Genomic DNA, 16,485 nt, shown 5'->3' with positions numbered 1-16,485 from the left:
CCAGCTGGGGGAACGCAGGCGTGCACACAGGGATGGTGAGAAGGAGACTGGGGGTGCACGGGGTGCACGTGTGCGTGGGGTTGTGTGCATTGCACACGGAGGAGCGTGCACAAGCGGGTTTGCACACGAGGGTGTGCAGCAGGCGTGTGGGAGTGCATGTGCACGGCGGCACACACACAGGACAGCGTGGGCACGGGGCGTGTGCGCACAGAGGGCACTCGCAGCACCCAGCTGCCCTCTGAGCGAGCAGCACAGGCTGAAAAGAGCAAATATTTAATTAAAGCACCCCACAGCCACGAGACCCCAGGAGGCTGTCTCCTTGCAGGGACAGCGTGCAGCAGATGGAGCAGTCAGGAAGCTTCGTTGAACCTGGCGGCGCAGGGACCCCCACGAGGGACACGCGTCTGCGTCACGGCATCCCGCTGACCACCACACGCGTCTCAGCGGGATTTCAGTGTCACCTCCACAGGGAAATGGTCGCTGACGGCCAAAGCCTGAGTGCAGGGGGAAAGCAGAGAGGTGGCTTTGGTTTTCCACACCTGGTATTATCGTCGTGGCCAGCTGGGGCCCAAACATTCTGCTCCAATCCCCCGGCTGCCCCGGCCCCTCACTCACATCCTTGTTCTGGATGCGGAAATTCGCCTGGAAGTTGTTGACAGCGGCGGAGCTGGGTTCAACAGCCTGGCGCAGCGCGGAGCCACAGGCAACGATGCTGCCGAGGCACCGTGGGGGTCAGCACGTGCTGGTGCCCCCCCTGGTGCCCCCCATGCCCACCGCCACGGCACCCACCGGTCGTAGGCGCAGTTGGTGCTGCCGACGGTGGTGTCAGCGCTGTCAGGGATGAGCCACTCGCAGGCTTGGAGGTTGCGCAGGCGGATGGAGGGCCACTGAGACGCGGTCACGTAGGAGCAGTCGGCGTTGAAGTCACCCAGGAAGAGGACGTTCTGCGGGGCAGAATGAGGGACAGGGGTGGCCCCTCAGATGAGCCCTGCCCACCCCAGGCTGTGCTGAACGTCCCCGGGCTGTGCGCTCAGCGTGGCCGGAGCCAAATCCTTGCAGCATGGCCATTACGGGGCAGCAACGGCTGCCCAAAATCGTGCAGGGCAGCAAGACCCACCTGGCTCTCTGCACTGTGTGGGGGGAAAGCCCCCAGGAAGGGCATTGGGGCCACCCGGGAGCTGCATCCCCCCTCCCTGCCCAGACACTGCGGGGTGGCACCCGCTCAGATGGGCGCGTGAGGTCTCCCACGGGATGAATCCACCCAAGGATGGCTGCCGGGACGTGCCACAGCCCCGGAGCCATGTCCAAGCCCACCTCGCTGCCCTGGGGGGGGAGCCAGGTTCCCCGGTGCCACTTACATCGGTTGCCCACTTGTTGATGACGTCCGTGTAGACGTCGGCGAGCGCATCGATCTCGTCCGGCGCGCTGCTGGGCTCCGCGTGCAGGGGCGCTACCACGAACTCCGCCAGCTCTGCCAGAGAGGCAGCAGTCAATACCCGCAGCCAGGACAGCCCCTGAGCTTTTCTCCTGTCCCTTTAGCAAGCTCCCTTGGTTTGGGGTAGGAGATGGGGGTGGGAGAGAGAGGGGAGCGGGGGAGTGTGTCCTGGGGAGGCAGAGGCAGCAGCACGAGGTGGGAAATGAGAGGCGATGGGAGATGGCAGGCAACGGGAGGTGACAGGAGATGGGACACAGGAGGTGGCACGTGGTGGGAAGCAGCACGCAGTGCCTGCTGTGCTGAGCAGGCACCCATGCCCCTGGGGCACCCATGGGTGGGAGAAACCCCCCCAGCAGCGAATGAGCCCGGTGGAGCCCCTGTGCCAGGCACAGGCAGCCCCAAAGGGCCCGGGGGGAGCGGTGCCGGGGCTGCCCAGCTCTGCTCACGCGTTGTAGGCGAGGAGAACTTCACGATGAAGGGCTCCCTGCTGAAGACATCGGTCCCGCAGGGCTCGCAGCCGTCGTCGTAGTAGTAGCTTCCCAGCACGGAGAGGACGTCTGTCCTGGGGGGACCCAGAGGTGCTCGCCTCCCCTCGGGAGCCGCTGGAGGGGGCAGCAGCCGGCCCTGGTGGCATTCCTCCCCTCCCGCTGGCCCTCACCTGTAGATATAGACGTACTGCTCCTTGTAGCTGTTCCTCCCCAGGGGGATGCTGTCCAGAAAGCTGTAGGGGTACGGCGACGCACTGGGAGCGAGACGTGGGGAGGGTGAGGAGGTGGGGAGGGTGAGGAGGCTCCCGCTGTGCCGGCACCCACGGGGCTCTGCGCGGCCCCGGCGCAGCCAGAGACAGTGCAGGGTCTGTCCCCGTGCCATCGGGGTCACCTGTTAAGCTGGGCCACCAGCTTCCTGACAGAACTCAGGTCGGCGTCCCGCACCTCCTGCACCACGGTGAGGTCGTACTCCGACAGGATCTGGGGGCACAAGCCCGGAGCTGCTCGCCTGCGGTGTGCACCCAAGGGTGCCTGGGCTGGGCTGCCCCCTGTACCCCCCAGGCTGCCCCCTGTACCCCAAAACGGGCTGCTCGGAGGGGCCTGGGTGGCAGCGGGCAGTGCCTGGGGCCAGAGAGAATGGAGGCAGCCTTGGGCTGGAGACAGGAGTGGGGGAAGAGCAGGTGGGCTGGGGGGGTGGAGGCATGGAAAATGGGTGCGGGTGGGTGTGCGTGGAGGGATGGAGGCACAGGGAGGTGCAGCATGGACAGGGATCTACGGAAAGCCGGTGTCTGCTGGCCCCAGGCTGCATCCCAGGGACTGGAGCACAGCCACAACGGCTCCTCTCCCCCCGGCACTCACAGAGACGATGAAGTCTGCGATGGTCTGGTTGGACATCTTGCTGTCCCCAAACGCCCTGATGTTGAACGCGCTGATCCTCAGCGCCGCGGCCCCGTGCAGCAGCAGAGCCGCAGCGAGCAGCGGCAGCAGCAGCTTCAAGGCCGCCATCCTGCGTGAGGGGCAGGGGTGAGCTCAGCCTGCCCGGCCGGGAGGGGAATTTGGCACAGACGAGGGCGGCTGGGCTATTCCCAGTGGCCCTACTGGTTTCGCTGGGAGGCATCCATTTTCCAGTGAACCACCGGGAGCCCTTCCAAGCACCCAGCTGCAGCCTCAAGCTGTTTCCCTCTTTGGGTCGCTGAGGTGTGCGTGCACACAGCCACCATCACACAGGGCTTCGTGGGCTTCCCCCCCTCCCCGTGACCCTGGACACCAAAGTCCCTTGGCTTGTGCCTCTCCCAGGTCTGTGCCAGGCACCCAAAAGACCCCACAGCAGCTGTGCTGGGACACAGCAAGGGCTGGACACCCCCGGCACCCCTGCAGGTGTCCTCCCACACCAGGAGCGCTCTTCCCTGGGGTGGGCAAGGGTCCCCCCGCACCCAACGCTGCTCTGCCAGCTGCTGCCCCCAAGCACCGCCGCTGCCCCAACCTCGCTCCGAGGCAGCAGAGCTGCTCCAGCCCACAGGGAAAGGCGTTTGGGAAGCATTTCCCACGGCGCTGAGCTCCCCGGGGTAATGTTTTACCACATCCTGCCCGGACGATGGGAGCTGAACCCTGGCCAAACCCACGCACCCCGAGCACCCAGCACCGCTGGGACCAGCGTTGCCCTCGGTGTCCGTGCCTGATAATGAGCCTGCTGATAAGAGCAGGAAATACGGCCAGCTTCAGGGTGCCCCAGGCTTGTGTTAGCGGCTGGGGCAGCCGGTCTAGTAGAAGCTCTCCCCTTCGCCCACTTCCATCCCTGCTACAACTGCAAAGGCTAAAATCTGTAATGCCCCAAATCCTGGTGATGCTACAACCTGGCAGTGCCACTGCCAGCCCAAACCCCTGCCGGTCCTCCCTGCTCCTGCGGCACCCATCCACCTCCGTAGGCTCCCAGGCAATGCCCAGGCACCCACAGGTGTCCATGTGGGTGCACAGGCAGACGCTCGGGTGATGCTCATGACCTGCACCGGGGATCAGACCCCGAGCAGCATCCCATAAAGATAACCTAACGATAAGCTGAGCTGCGGAAAGTGACTGCAGAGATGCGATCCCCGGGAGGGACAGGGAGCCTGACGTACCTTTGGTGCCGTCCTTGGTCTCTGGAAAGGGAAGGAGGAGCTGCACCTGCATTTATGGGGAGGAACACGCTCGCTTTGCCAAAGAGTCGCCCAGCCAATACGTGTGCAAGGCCTCAGGCTCTATATGGCATTTTTTTTCACAGAAACAAAGGTCTGTTCAGTGGAAAATTAAAAAGCAACTCTTTCAGCCAGTGCCAGCACCGGTATCTCCAGCCCCAGGTCCAGAGAAAGGCCAAGAATAGGTCTGAATCGATAAAAACACCGAGAGCCATCTGCGAGGTGTAAATAAACCCCGCACGCACAGTGCCAACTGCGAGGTGCCGGGCACGGGGCCGCTCCCACCACTCCTGCTGGGGGAGAAACACCACAGCGGGCACGGCCTTTTGGGCTTTGTCTGAAAACGCCTTTATTTCACCCACACCACCCCGTGCCCGATGGTTCGAGGAGCTGGAATGGGGCATGGCTGGGCCCATCCAGCACCCGCATCAGGGCTCCAAGCCCCCCACAGCCATGGGACACAAGGACGGGGGGTGCCTGGGGGCCCCGAAATGAGGCGAGGGAATGAGGCGAGAGCATGATGGTGATGGTGATGGGTCCCTGACCCCAAACCCTCCCCGTGGCGTTGTCCCCATCCCAGTGGCGGTGTCCCCAAGGGCTGGTGCTGAGGTGACACTTTTGGGGTAGCACAGCACCGAGACCCCTGCTGGCCTGGGGGGGCCCAGGGTGGCTGTGAGGCTGTCACCGCCCCCTCACCCTGCCCTGCCCGTTGGCCTTGCCCCGCTGCCGGCCTCCAGCCGCAGCTGCCGCCCTCCCACGGGGCCTCCCCCCCCTCCTTGGGGGCCGGCATTATTGTGCCCCCCCCCCATATCAGGGCCAGCAGAGGGCGGCCGCGTTCGGGCTCTTTTTGGCCGCCGCGCGGAGCCGTAGCGCCCGCCCGCTCTGCGCTGAGGGAGGCCGGGCCGAGCCAGGCCAGGCCGCACCGGGCCGCACCGGGCCATATCGGGCCGGGCAGGGCCATACAGGGCCGAGCAGGCCGCCATGAGCGACATCCGTCACTCTCTGCTGCGGCGGGACGCGCTGAGCGCCGCCAAGGAGGTGCTGTACCACCTCGACATCTACTTCAGCAGCCAGCTGCAGAGCGCGCCCCTGCCCCCCCTGGTCGACAAGGGCCCGGCCGAGCTGCTGGAGGAGTTCCTCTTCCAGGTCCCCAAGGAGCGGGGCGTCCCCCCCAAGGTGGGCCCCGGGTGTTTTAATCCCCCCCTGAGGGTGGCTTGGTGCAGGGCAGGCTGCCCCCTGTGTGTGTATGGGGGGGGGGTGCTCGGGGCTGGGGGTGTGGGGATGTTTTGGGTGCCCCCATGGGGGGGCTGGGGGTGTGTGGTGGGCCCTGGGGGGTGGGTTTGTAACCCAGCTCTTGGCCGCCCTTATCCTTTTCCCCAGAGCGGCTCCCCCTCCTCCAAAAGCCCCAGGTGTATTTCACATCTTTGCTCTCGTTTCCTTTCAGAGGCTGAACTCGCTGCAGGAACTCCAGCTCCTCGAGATCATGTGCAATTATTTCCAAGAGCAGACCAAGGACTCGGTTCGGCAGCTCATTTTCTCGTCTCTCTTCAGCCCCCAAGGGAACAAAGCGGATGACAACAGGATGGCTTTGCTGGGGAAACTGGTGTCCATGGCGGTGGCTGTGTGCAGGGTTCCCGTCCTGGAGTGTGCCGCCTTCTGGCTGCAGGTGCGGTTCCTGTGCAGACAAGGCAGGAGGGAGCGTGCCACACGGGCAGCGGGCGTGCTTCGTGCCACCTAACGGCTGGTGGCAGCTGGCTGCAGTCGGTGGCACATCCGTGGCAGTGTTAGCTGAAGCAACAGCTGCGTGCTGTGGCCACATTCACACCACGTCTGTGCTCCTGTCCGTTCCTTTGCTCCAGCACGGGGTAGAGTTTTTGCCGATCTGTTTATGTGCTGCACTGGCTGAAGAAGTTTTTCTTTTACTGTCAGTGAAAGTGTTGATTTTTTGTGGCACTTATCCCCCTCCCCTCCAGAAAGTCAGAAGGGGCAGTGGAGGGTTTGAGCAGTGCTGGGAAGAGGATGAGGGCAGATCACAGTCACATTGCATAAAGGAGCAGACTGGAGTTTGGGAGATAAGCTGCACCCAACAGTTCTGGCATGGCAAAAGAGGCAAATCTGCCTCTTGAGATTCATGTCAGAAGTGCCCGTGTCTGTCTTCTGTGGGTGCAGTACCTCAGGGATCTGTTATGCCCCTGTGAAGGATGTCCCCTCCTTCCCTGCTGATATTCCCCCCTGCAGACCATCAGAAGTGCCTCTGTGTTCCTGCTGCCTCCGTGGGAGGTGCAGAAGTCACCTGTTTGTAGAGGGGAAAGAGCAGAAAGGCTGCGCTGAGAGAGGAGGGTGCTGGAGGGGAGGCTGTTACTGCTCCTGTGGTGTCTTTGTTCTTCTGTCTGTTGGGCCCTGGGGAAGGAGGAGGGGATGTGCCCTGGGCAGCAGAGACAGGCACAGGGGTTGGTTGGTTTGTTTTGAAGAATGCAGCTCTTAAGTTGCACGGAATTGTCCATGTGAGGAATGTCAGCTGTAACTGGTAGGTTTCTGAACCAGCTGCTCTGCTGCTGAAGTAGTTGAACTACAGCACATTGTTGCTGAGCTGGTGAAAAATTCTTCTAAGTGAGAATGTTGATATAAGAGGTTTTATTTTTTAAATTATGAGTATTGTAAACACGGAATATCACCGTCTATGTTAATATCCTGACACAGTAATTTTATTCCTGTCTGTGAGTGGTTCTTTTATACACAGAGATTGAGCGAGAGCACGAGAGCGCTTTCATTTTGGGGAAAGTGGAAACACGAACGTGGCAACAGCAAAGTGGCTGGATGATGTGGGCGGGCACAGTGTTTGGGCAAAGTAGACTCTAAATCAGCTCTGTGGAACCTCCCGTGCTCTGCTCTGGGCTGCTCTCATGGTTTGCTCTCATCCCCGCAGCGAACCCCCGCCGTGTACTGCGTGAGGCTGGCCCGAGCCTTGGTGGACGACTACTGCAACTTGGTGCCGGGCTCCATCCAAACGCTGAAACAGATCTTCAGTGCCAGCCCTCGCTTCTGCTGCCAGTTCATTACGGCGGTCACAGCTCTCTACGACCTCTCTTCAGGTAAATATTTCTAGGCTGTCTTACAAGGAGGTGTGGTGTAACGCAACGCAGATTAACTGTTGCAAGCAAATTAACGACTTAAATTCTAAAGACGCTCGTTAGGAGAAAATTGCTGCCAGCAGCAGCTCAGGGGTGTGATGGGGGTGTGACATCTGTCACTGGGGTGAGGACAAAGCAACCCCTCAGTGGCTGAAGGGAGAGTAATAAGGAAGCAGCCAAGCAATGCCTGACACAAAGGGCAGCGTCACCACACAGGGCAAAGGACAGGGGGCCCTCACTGACTGAGCAGTGCTAGGAGCGCAGCCTGACCCACCTGGGCAGCTTTTCCTCCTCGTTGTGCTATCCAGCAGGTAGGCTCAGGCCTGGCTCTTAATCGAGTTCCTCCCAAAAAGGGGGAAGACACAGACTGTGGATGCTTCCAGGCTGGAGCAGGGTTTCTGTTGAGCAGTGGTAAGAAACAGAATTGACAGCCTGCTTCCAGAGCTCTCTTCAAGTGTGTGAGTGCGCTTGACCTGTTGATATGCCCCATCTCATGTTGATGCTGCTCAGAGACTGGAAACATTCATATGACTAAAATAAGATTGAGTTAGCTTAGTCAGTGAGAGAGAACTTGTGGGAGGCCAAGGATAACCACACACTAAATGCCAACATCACGTATCATCCAAAAACAGCAAATGCATTTGTTACGGATAAAGGAGGTATTTTTCAGTCTTCTCCAGATAAACAGCTTGGCATTACTGAAAAAGAGGTGCAGGCTTAGGCTTTTTTTTTTTTTTTTTTGAGTATTTGGTAGAGCTTGCAGTATGTTATTCCTCAGTATTTTATTTTATGCAGCCACGTGAAGTCTCATCCAGCTTTAAAAGACCTATCAGAAAGAAAACAGTTACAGGAAGTATGTTTTTTTTTTGTTTTTTTTTTTTACCTTTACCTTTGTTTATTTGAGGTGATAAAAGGAAGCTTATTTTTCAAAGAGTAGTCTCCACCATGTTGTGAGGACAGGGTTTGATTGCACAACCAGCAGCCTGTATGACACCCAGAAGTCTCAGAAGCTAGGAAGTACCAACTCGGGATCTGGGGCTTATTAGTAATGAGGTAGTTCAAATGATTTGTCCTATAAGTCATTTTCAGCCGAGACCTGATGAGATAATTCAGTGTTGAGTCAGCTTGCACCGAGAGCACATCACTCAGTCCCGCATCCTGCCACTGTCACAGGGTGACACGCAATCACCGTGAATGCCCCTGTTGTCTGTAATCCAGCTTCAACTCGTGGCCACCTTTCGCTTCTTAGTTGAAGCTATGTAACCTTTAAATCCTTCACCTATTGTGTGGTACTGTTGTTTTAAGTTTTTCCACAAGCCAAGCTTGTTTAGGTAAGTCAGAAAGGGAATTAGCTGAACCGTTGGGGTGAGGAGAAGGAAATGCCAAGGAGTTTTTCTTGTCTTCTCTCCCATTGTGCTTCCTGTGGCAAGGGATGAATGGAGACTAAGTTTAGGAAGAGAGTAAGCAGATGACAGGTGGGAGAAAAAGGAAGAAAAAAAAAAAAAAAAAAAGAGGAGCTTTGCTGTGAAAGGGGTTAAACATTGGCATTTGGAGCTGTTTTCAAAATAGGTGAAGAAGCTGAAGTTGACAGGAGTGTGGTTGTGTCTCCCAGGGACAAAAGAGCATCTTTTTTTAAACAAACACACAAAAAAAAAAAAGCAGACGTGGGGAGGTTCTGAAACTGTAATTGTGACACTGCAGGAAATGTGTGTGGGAGAGATTAGTAAGAGTGCTGTCCCGTGCTTCAGTGCAAGGCTGTGCTTACTGAGCAATATCTTTCCTGTCTGCAGATGATCTCATCCCTCCCTCAGAACTGCTCGAGCTGATTGTTTCCTGGATCTTCGAAGACCCCCGCCTGATCCTGATCACCTTCCTAAACACTCCTATTGCAGCCAACCTGCCCATAGGGTTTTTAGAGCTCACCCCGCTGACTGGGCTGATCCGTTGGTGCGTGAAGGCCCCGTTGGCTTACAAAAGGAAGCAGAAAGCCTCTCTCTCAAATGGACACCCCAACACCAAGATGGCCACGGACTCGGCTGAAGGGGACGATGGAGATTGCCATCAGCTGTATTCAAAACTGCATCTAACCGTCCTGCAGGTTCTTATGATGCTTCAGGGGCACTTAACAGAGAAGAACCTCTACGGGCGCCTGGGGCTGGTACCCTTTGACCACGTGGTTCCGCTTGTTGAGGAAATTAACAGGCTGTCTGATGAACTCAACCCTCTCAATGCATCCAAAGAGATTGAACTGGCCCTGGACAGGCTGGCTCAGGCTTTGCAAGTGGCCATGGCATCGGGAGCGCTCCTGTGCACTCGAGGTAAGTTGTTGAGGGGGCTGCCAAAGCCCCTGGTGTTGGATTCTTTTCTTTCAACATGTGGGTGTCATGGTAGGGAGTTCTGGGGTGGAGGGAACCAAGATCAACACATTTTTAGCCGCGGTAGCAGCCAGCTGCTCATAGGAAACGATGTTAGAGTGTGGTGCAGGAAAAAATTTGAGAAGAATAACAAGATGGGGAGTAAGGAAAAAAAATAATTGATGCAATTAACCTGTCTGTTGTCTTGCAGAGCTGGAGAATTGATCTTCTACCTAGCGTGCAGGATGCTGGATATATCTGGGTGTCTGGCTTGGGGCCAAACTGAGCATGTTCAGGGCCCCCACACAAGCGTGAGCTGTGTGGTTGGTACCAGAACACAGAGAGAAAGGTCGCCTTGCCTGCGCTGACCCTCAGTAGGTCAGACATAACAGCAGTTACCTGGCTGGGAACGGCAGTGGCTCCCAGCTGGCCTGAGCCGTGGGGCCTGCTGTGGCTGTTTGCGAGGGTCCTGCATCCTCTCCTCAACTCTCCCGGCCTTGGGAAACAATTCCAGGAGCAGCCACTGGGGAGCAGAGGGCAGATGTGTCACGTGGGACCACGGCACCTGTCCCAGTGTGCACACTACAAGCTTAATTTCTTTTTTTGCCAGCTTTTCAAACTTGCTTTGAAACGTGAAAGGTGATGCCCAGGAGCCAGAGGAGTCTGCTCCGAGTTGCCTTGCACGGTGCAGGCCTCCAGCAGCGCTGTGCTGGGCTCCCTGGGGCAGAGTTCTGGCCCAAAACCAGAGGCAGCAGAGAACTGTTAGGATACGTAAGCCCAGGCATGCTGTTAGGTGCACTCAGTCTGCGTTTCTGCGTGTTAAAACCGTCTGGGCTAGCTCATAACCGGCTCCGGGAGTCGAGTCATGTGTATATCATCGTATGTACAGCAGGAAGAAAGTACTGAAAGCATTTCTTGTGCTGGAAGCCTGTGACTGACTGCAATGTCTAGTTCAGATACAGGAGTGTAGCAGAGCGGTGTGAGCCTGAGCAGTGTGAAATCCTCCACTGATGCCCAGTCATGCGGTGCTGCGTGAGCTTCTGTCAAATGTCACTGCTGCAGCAGGGCGATGAGGCAGTGTTGGCTCTGCATTTGGGACTGCTGCTTGCTCTGGCTGAGAGCGCGAGCAGGGCTTGCTCCTGGCTGCCTCAAGTTACTTTTCAGGACAGCTCTGTTCCTCCTAAGCAGTCTGGGGCCAGGAATTGCTTGTAGCTGTATAAAAGCACCGTTACATTGCTTTTCACTTTGTCTCCTCTAAGTTTGCCTGCTGGAGGAGAGACCATGAAACAGATGTACCATGAGGTACATGCAATAGACAAGAGATTAGAAAAGAAAATGAAAACTGTTTATGTGGAGCTTCTGGGCCTTCAGTTCTCCTGTAATAAGGCTGTATTATGGTCTGTCTTGAACTTACTAAAGAAGCCTAACGTGGCTTTCATCTGTCCTTCCTGTTTCCAGAAACAGTTCTTTCTGAAACACCTGTGGAAATAAAAAAAAAAAAAAAAAAAAAGGAAGTGCCTCAGTACAACATAGAGCCCCCCACACGTACTGTTTTCTTGAAACGGCGCTGAAAACAGGCGGTGGCTTCTTGGTGCAGTGAGAGGGCCTGGAGTTCCCTGAGAGCCCAGATGTTTAGCACAGTCTCCCAGCCATGGAGAGCAGCCCCGCCAAAGCAGGTGCCTGAGGCTTTGGCCCTGGCTGAAGCGGTGCTGTCGTGTCACTTCTCAGTGTTCTTCTTCCTAACCTTCTGGAGAGCAATGTTGGGTGTAGTAAGAGAAGGCAGAAAAGTGGAGTCTTTGGAGTAAATGGCTGTTCTCAGCTCTGCTGCTCCCTAGCGAGGCACTCAGCACTTCCTGAGTGCTTGTTTTATTGCATTTTTAAGTGGAAGGAGAGGTAGTTCAGTATAAGCTGCAGCTGAAACACCCGTTAGTTCAGGGTTTTAGGGGTACGTTTTGATGTGTTTTGCCTTTGCCCCGATCCATTTGCCATCATGAAAGCCACATTCACCGAGCAGCGTCACACCTCGCGTTAACTTAGTTACTTATTGATGGAGCTGTGTTCCCGTGGCTAGATTGCTTGGATATTGTGCTGATGGTCAGCTCTTTTGTTGTGCTGGGAGGCCTGCAGCATCTCAGGTGTCTCAGGGCAGAGGAAGCGGTGGCTGTAAGCGCAGGGAGCTGGGGCCTGTCCTCTCCCTTGGCAGCAGCTTTGTGTTGGGAACGGCAGCGGCTGCAGTCAGGATGTGTGGAGCCGGGCAGGGCTGCGCTTTGCCAGCTGCACATCCTGTGCTGATGCTTGGTCTGCCCTGAAACGAGGTTGTGTTTGCCACATGGTCGCATGGGTTAAATGCAGAACCTACAGGGGATGGTGAAGTGTGAAAAGCTGAGCTAATCTCAGCAAAAAAATGGGGTAAGACTGGTGAGGTGGAGAAACGTCTCTTCTAGGAAGGTTACTGGCCTGAGAACAGGATTCTGGATCTGTGGATCACTGGAGTCTTTTCACTAATCTTCCTTTAGAAAGGAGAGTGGAGGGGAAAATTGCTCGAATTGCTGCTTTACCCTCATTGTTACATCTTGTGCTCTCTTTCAGATGACTTGAGAACTGTGTGCTCCAGGCTACCACATAACAAGTAAGAGATCTTTCTCTAGCTGTGTTTGTTGTGACACATATTCCAAGATGCATACTTGAGGGCTGTTGAGATGAAATCTCCTCTAAAAATTTGTGTTCACTTCCTGGAAGTTGGCCTTGATTCAGACACTTTATTCAGACTTTATTCAGTGAGGATAAAGGTCATCATTTATTTTCCCCTTGCAAGCTGGACTCTGGTCTCAAGGAGACGTCAGTGATTCTAACCATATAGGTGATCTTGCCCAGCCTCTGTCAGAACAAATGGACAGGAAAAATGAAATTACAGTGTGGGACCTGTCTCATCCCCAGCTCCACACTGATTTTACCTGAGCCTAAGCTTAACTGCGTGTTGTTTCTCACCTCTTAGCCCTTATCTGGTTTCAGATCTTTTCTCAGCAGTAGCTGAAAATGCTCACACGTAGAATCTCCTCTCACGAAAGCCAGATGATGCCCGTGTTGTGAGAAGCTGCTCCCCACCTGATGTTTCATGTTCTGTTAACACCTGAGGGTTAAAGAAAAAGGAAGGTTACTCAAAAGCAGCATTGCTGCCTTTAGAGAAACAGACAGATCTCATTTCTGCTAGAAGCATTTTTTTTTTTTTTTTTTTTTTAATAAAACACCTTCAGAGGAAAGTGAGGCCCACTTGAATGAGGAATAGTCACAAAGTAAAAATGAGCCAAAAAGGATTGTATAGTGGCTTATAGAGGGACTTTAAAGGGGAAAAATACTCAGCAGACAGCTACCTGAGAACGGAGACTTATCTTCATCACTCTGTGGCTCCTGCTTTTGTTTCTATGTTTTTAAACACCCGTGTAGATCAAGTTCCTAATGCAGAAGTAAATAACGTTGATATGGCCACAAATGAGCAGTGGTTGAAACCACCGGGTCTCTCAAAACCTGAATTTCTGTGTGATCAGAAACACGGTGTGCAGTGAGCTCTCACCCCTTCCAGTTCCTCCAGTGGGAGCGAGCAGGGCCACTGCTGAGGCACAAGGTGCATGGAGACCTGGGCTTTCCACACGGGATCCTGACCAGCAGCAAAAACTGCCCTGGGCTTGGGAAGGAAGGTGGAAGTCAAAGTCGGGGGGTTGGAAGGTTTGTTGTGTGCCCAGGCAGGTAGCTCAGAGCATCTGTGCTTAGGGTCGGTGGCCCCAGAGCTTGGTGTTGCTCCTGCCAGGGAGTCCTCCTAGCTGGTGGTCACTGAGCAAAGTGCAACTAGATATAAAAGGGAAGAAAAAAAAGAGAAAAGCATCTGCTGGAAGCTGTAAAGAGCATAATCAGTGTCCTCTTGCCTGCGAGCAGTGCTGCATGGTGATGAATTGTCTGCAGAGCCCTTGTGGGCAGGGGAGAGCCCCTCCACCAGCCTGCCGATAACTCCCCTGTCTGCATTTCCTTCCGCAGCCTGCTCCAGCTGGTGATTTCAGGTCCCGTACAGCAACCAACCCACGGAGCCCTGCCGCCAGGATTTTACCCTCACATCCACACTCCTCCTCTGGGCTACCCCGCGCACCCCGCGCTGCCTGCGCACCCGGCGCTCCCGGCTCACCCCGTGCAAACCTTCCTCCCGGGGATGACGTTCCCGTACCGGCCCATCCGCTAGGAGCCGCGGCGGCGGGAGGTAGCCAGATTCCCTCCGTTGGGGGGAAGCCTCACAGAGGAAACCAAACGTCTCGGGACCCACATTTCCCTCTTTGACCGAAAGCTGGGCCATGCCTGCGTGCGGGCTCGGCCCTGGGGGCGTAGAGCAGACTGTAGCCGGGTAGGTTGCGGGTTGCAGCCGCTTCCACCGCGGGATGCGGACGGCCTGGACGAGAAGAGCAGGGGGAGAAGACAAGGGACTGGAGAAGGTGGAAATCTTCTGGCTCCGCGGTGTTTCGGCCATCGCCCTCGCTGCGTTTCCTCACGGTGCGGCCCGGGGGAGGAGAGCCATGGGATCCCCCAGCGGGGTGCCCCAGCCCGGCCGTTCCTCCATCGAGATTTGTACCGGGGGCCGTGTGGGGCCGGTGTTGGCCCCGGCAGCACGAGGCAGGGCCCGGCGCTGCCGCATTAAAGGAAGCGGGCGAGGAACCGAGGGGCCGCGGGCGGTGTCGGTGTCGCTTTCTTCACAGCGGGGCTCGGAGGGTCCCGGGGGGGGGGGAAACGGGGGAAGGGGACGCGTCCTGGGTGGCTGTAGCGGCACGGGGAGCCCCCGGGGGCTGCGTGGGGCTGAGCGGGGCGCGGCCGGCACCGGGGGGGGGCCCTGAGGGGGCCCTGAGGGGGTCCCGGTACCGGGGGGGGGGGGGAGGCTGGGGGGGGGTTGCGGGGCCCGCCCGCTGCGTGCCGCGCTTGCGCCTGACGGGGCGGCGGCAGCCAATAGGGCCGCGCGTTGTTGCGCGGTGCCCGCGGAAGAGCAGCGGCCGCCGGTGGGTGCCCGCCGCGGGCCCGGCCTCAGCCGCCGCCTCCTCCTCCTCCTCCTCCTCCTCCTGCTCTCGCCATGCGCTGAGCGCCCGGTGCCGCCCCCCCTCCGCCTGCAGCGCGCCCCGCGCCCCCCCGAGGTGAGCGGGACCCGGCCGGGACCCCCGGTTTGTGGGGGGGGGGTGCGGGAGGGAGCGGCGGGCCCAGCCGCGGGGCCTCGCCTCAGGCGGGCCGGGCGCGAGGTGCTCGGGGCCCGGCTCCCCGCTGGTGGCTGCACGGGGCTGTCAGAGGGCCCGGCCGCTGCCCGCATCCCTGTGCTGCGATGCGAGGTGCGCGGGGCGCTGGGCACACACCGGGTGTGGGTTTTCCATCGCTCTCATCAGCACAAACGGGGAGCGTTTGCCTTTCTCCAGCTCCCGTTCCTGGTACCTGCCGCCCTCCGGGCTGCTCTGCCGTTGTATCCGTCCTGTGGCACCGGGGGCTGCCCGCAGCTATGGGCAGCTTCGGGTTGGGTTGTCCCGAGAGCCCGTGCCCTGCCCCAAAGTACCACCAGAGGCTGATGCACGGCTGTTCATCCACTCTCCCATCTCGGTTTTATGAACGTTTTATAGCTGGGAGTGCCTTTTCGTTAAGAATTCATGCTGGATTTATTTCCTTTCTCAGTGTGCTCTCCCTTTCACCCCCGTGACTTCTTTTCTTTAAAAGCTTTTAAAGAGAATACTTCTGGTAACGCTCTGGGCGTGCCAGCACCCGGGTTTGTTTCCTTTTTGTTGTTGTTTTGTTTGTTTTTTTAAATAAGCCACTTGAGTGTATGAATAAGCTGTAAGAGATTTCTAAGAAGTGATGATATTTTAAATACAAATAATAATAATATAATAATAAATAAGACTTGCAGTGTGCAGTGACTGGAGTACAGACTGCCTTCACTTGCAAGAAGACACTGGGGCGGCCTCACGCTCCTCGCTGCAATGCTGGGGAGTGCCCAGCACCAGGATACTACAGGAGGTGGTTTTAATGCGTAGGGCAGAAAAGCAGCTCTGCTACGTCTCGGAAATTGGTGCTTTAATTACTCGTTACGTGCCTGGCAGCAGTAAAGGAACGTGCCCTGTCCTGCCGCACCGTGTTGTTCTCTGAACCCGCTGTCATCTCTTGGCTGGTTGCTTGGGATGTGCACGGCCAGGTGCCTTCATGTGTCTGAGCAATGGGCAAGGAGCAGAGAAACTGCTGTTCTAGGGACGCTCTCTTAAAACAGAGGGGTTTCCTAGCCCAGAGGGGTGTCACCGCGTCTCCTGGTGCCAAGGCTGGCCTCGGATGGTGTGAAACCCTGGGGGAGCTGCGGGTGGAAATCAGGAAACCAGTCCTTTGTAGCTGGAAGCTTAGCGAGCCTTTAGCTCACCACGTGTATTTATTTGCTTGAGTACTTCCCTGCCTGGTGCTGTTTCTTCCCCAGGAAGGATGATCTTAACGTGCATAGGGGCAGCTTTTAGTGGTGTTGGGCCAGCGTGGTCTGACAGGGCTCTGCCGGGTGCCTGTGTGGGAGCCCAGGAGCCTTCCTCCTCCTCCTCCTCTTTTCCTCTTCTCTGCCCCAGCCGCTCCCAGCACTGTGAAGCGGGCAGGAGCTGGAGAAACCCCTGCAGGGGGCTGCTGGCCCTCCCAACAGCGTGGGTGCAGGTACCTGGCGGGGTGTGGGGCGGGGGAACTCCCCTGGCAGCGCCTCGCGGAGCCGATCCTGAAACCATCACAGCTCTTCTCTCCTTGTGCTCGCTGCTGGCTGCGGGTGGCACAAAGAGTTTCGTGTCTCGCACCGCCTGCTCCCACCCACGCTCTCCTCCCAGCAGAGAGGTAGAGCTGGAGCCGGTCAGCTTTCCAGCCTTAGCTGAA

General features: G+C 57.2%; 3 protein-coding genes across 4 annotated transcripts in view; 2 read left to right on the top strand and 1 right to left on the bottom strand.

Annotated features, from left to right (window-relative positions):
- Positions 1-257: 257 nt before the first annotated feature.
- On the bottom strand, positions 258-4,847 carry LOC101803936 (deoxyribonuclease-1-like). Its single transcript, XM_027469580.3, has 9 exons — positions 4,041-4,847; positions 2,782-2,929; positions 2,315-2,403; positions 2,094-2,177; positions 1,882-1,997; positions 1,359-1,471; positions 790-944; positions 616-712; positions 258-494 (listed from the first exon to the last, which is right to left on the bottom strand). Exons 2-9 carry the CDS (start codon positions 2,926-2,928, stop codon positions 441-443), a joined length of 855 nt encoding a protein of 284 aa, XP_027325381.3. The 5' UTR covers position 2,929; positions 4,041-4,847; the 3' UTR covers positions 258-440.
- A 116-nt stretch (positions 4,848-4,963) lies between these two features.
- On the top strand, positions 4,964-14,282 carry INTS15 (integrator complex subunit 15). Its single transcript, XM_027468749.3, has 6 exons — positions 4,964-5,273; positions 5,542-5,763; positions 7,024-7,189; positions 9,019-9,546; positions 12,172-12,211; positions 13,612-14,282. The coding sequence occupies exons 1-6, from the start codon at positions 5,079-5,081 to the stop codon at positions 13,808-13,810; spliced, it is 1,350 nt and encodes a 449-aa protein (XP_027324550.3). The 5' UTR covers positions 4,964-5,078; the 3' UTR covers positions 13,811-14,282.
- NAA60 (N-alpha-acetyltransferase 60, NatF catalytic subunit) overlaps positions 13,974-16,485 on the top strand; it is a 19,381-nt gene continuing 16,869 nt past the window's right edge. The window contains exon 1 of one of the 2 annotated variants that reach the window (XM_027468751.3): positions 13,974-14,115. The gene's annotated coding sequence lies outside the window, so the exon portion shown is untranslated. Of the gene's footprint in view, positions 14,116-14,557; positions 14,745-16,485 lie in introns of those variants that run through there. The other variant, XM_027468750.3, reaches the window with a different exon arrangement.

Source organism: Anas platyrhynchos, chromosome 15, assembly GCF_047663525.1.
Source record: "Anas platyrhynchos isolate ZD024472 breed Pekin duck chromosome 15, IASCAAS_PekinDuck_T2T, whole genome shotgun sequence".
In the NCBI taxonomy this organism is placed as follows: Eukaryota; Metazoa; Chordata; class Aves; order Anseriformes; family Anatidae; genus Anas; species Anas platyrhynchos.
This window is presented reverse-complemented; position numbering and strand designations above follow the sequence as displayed.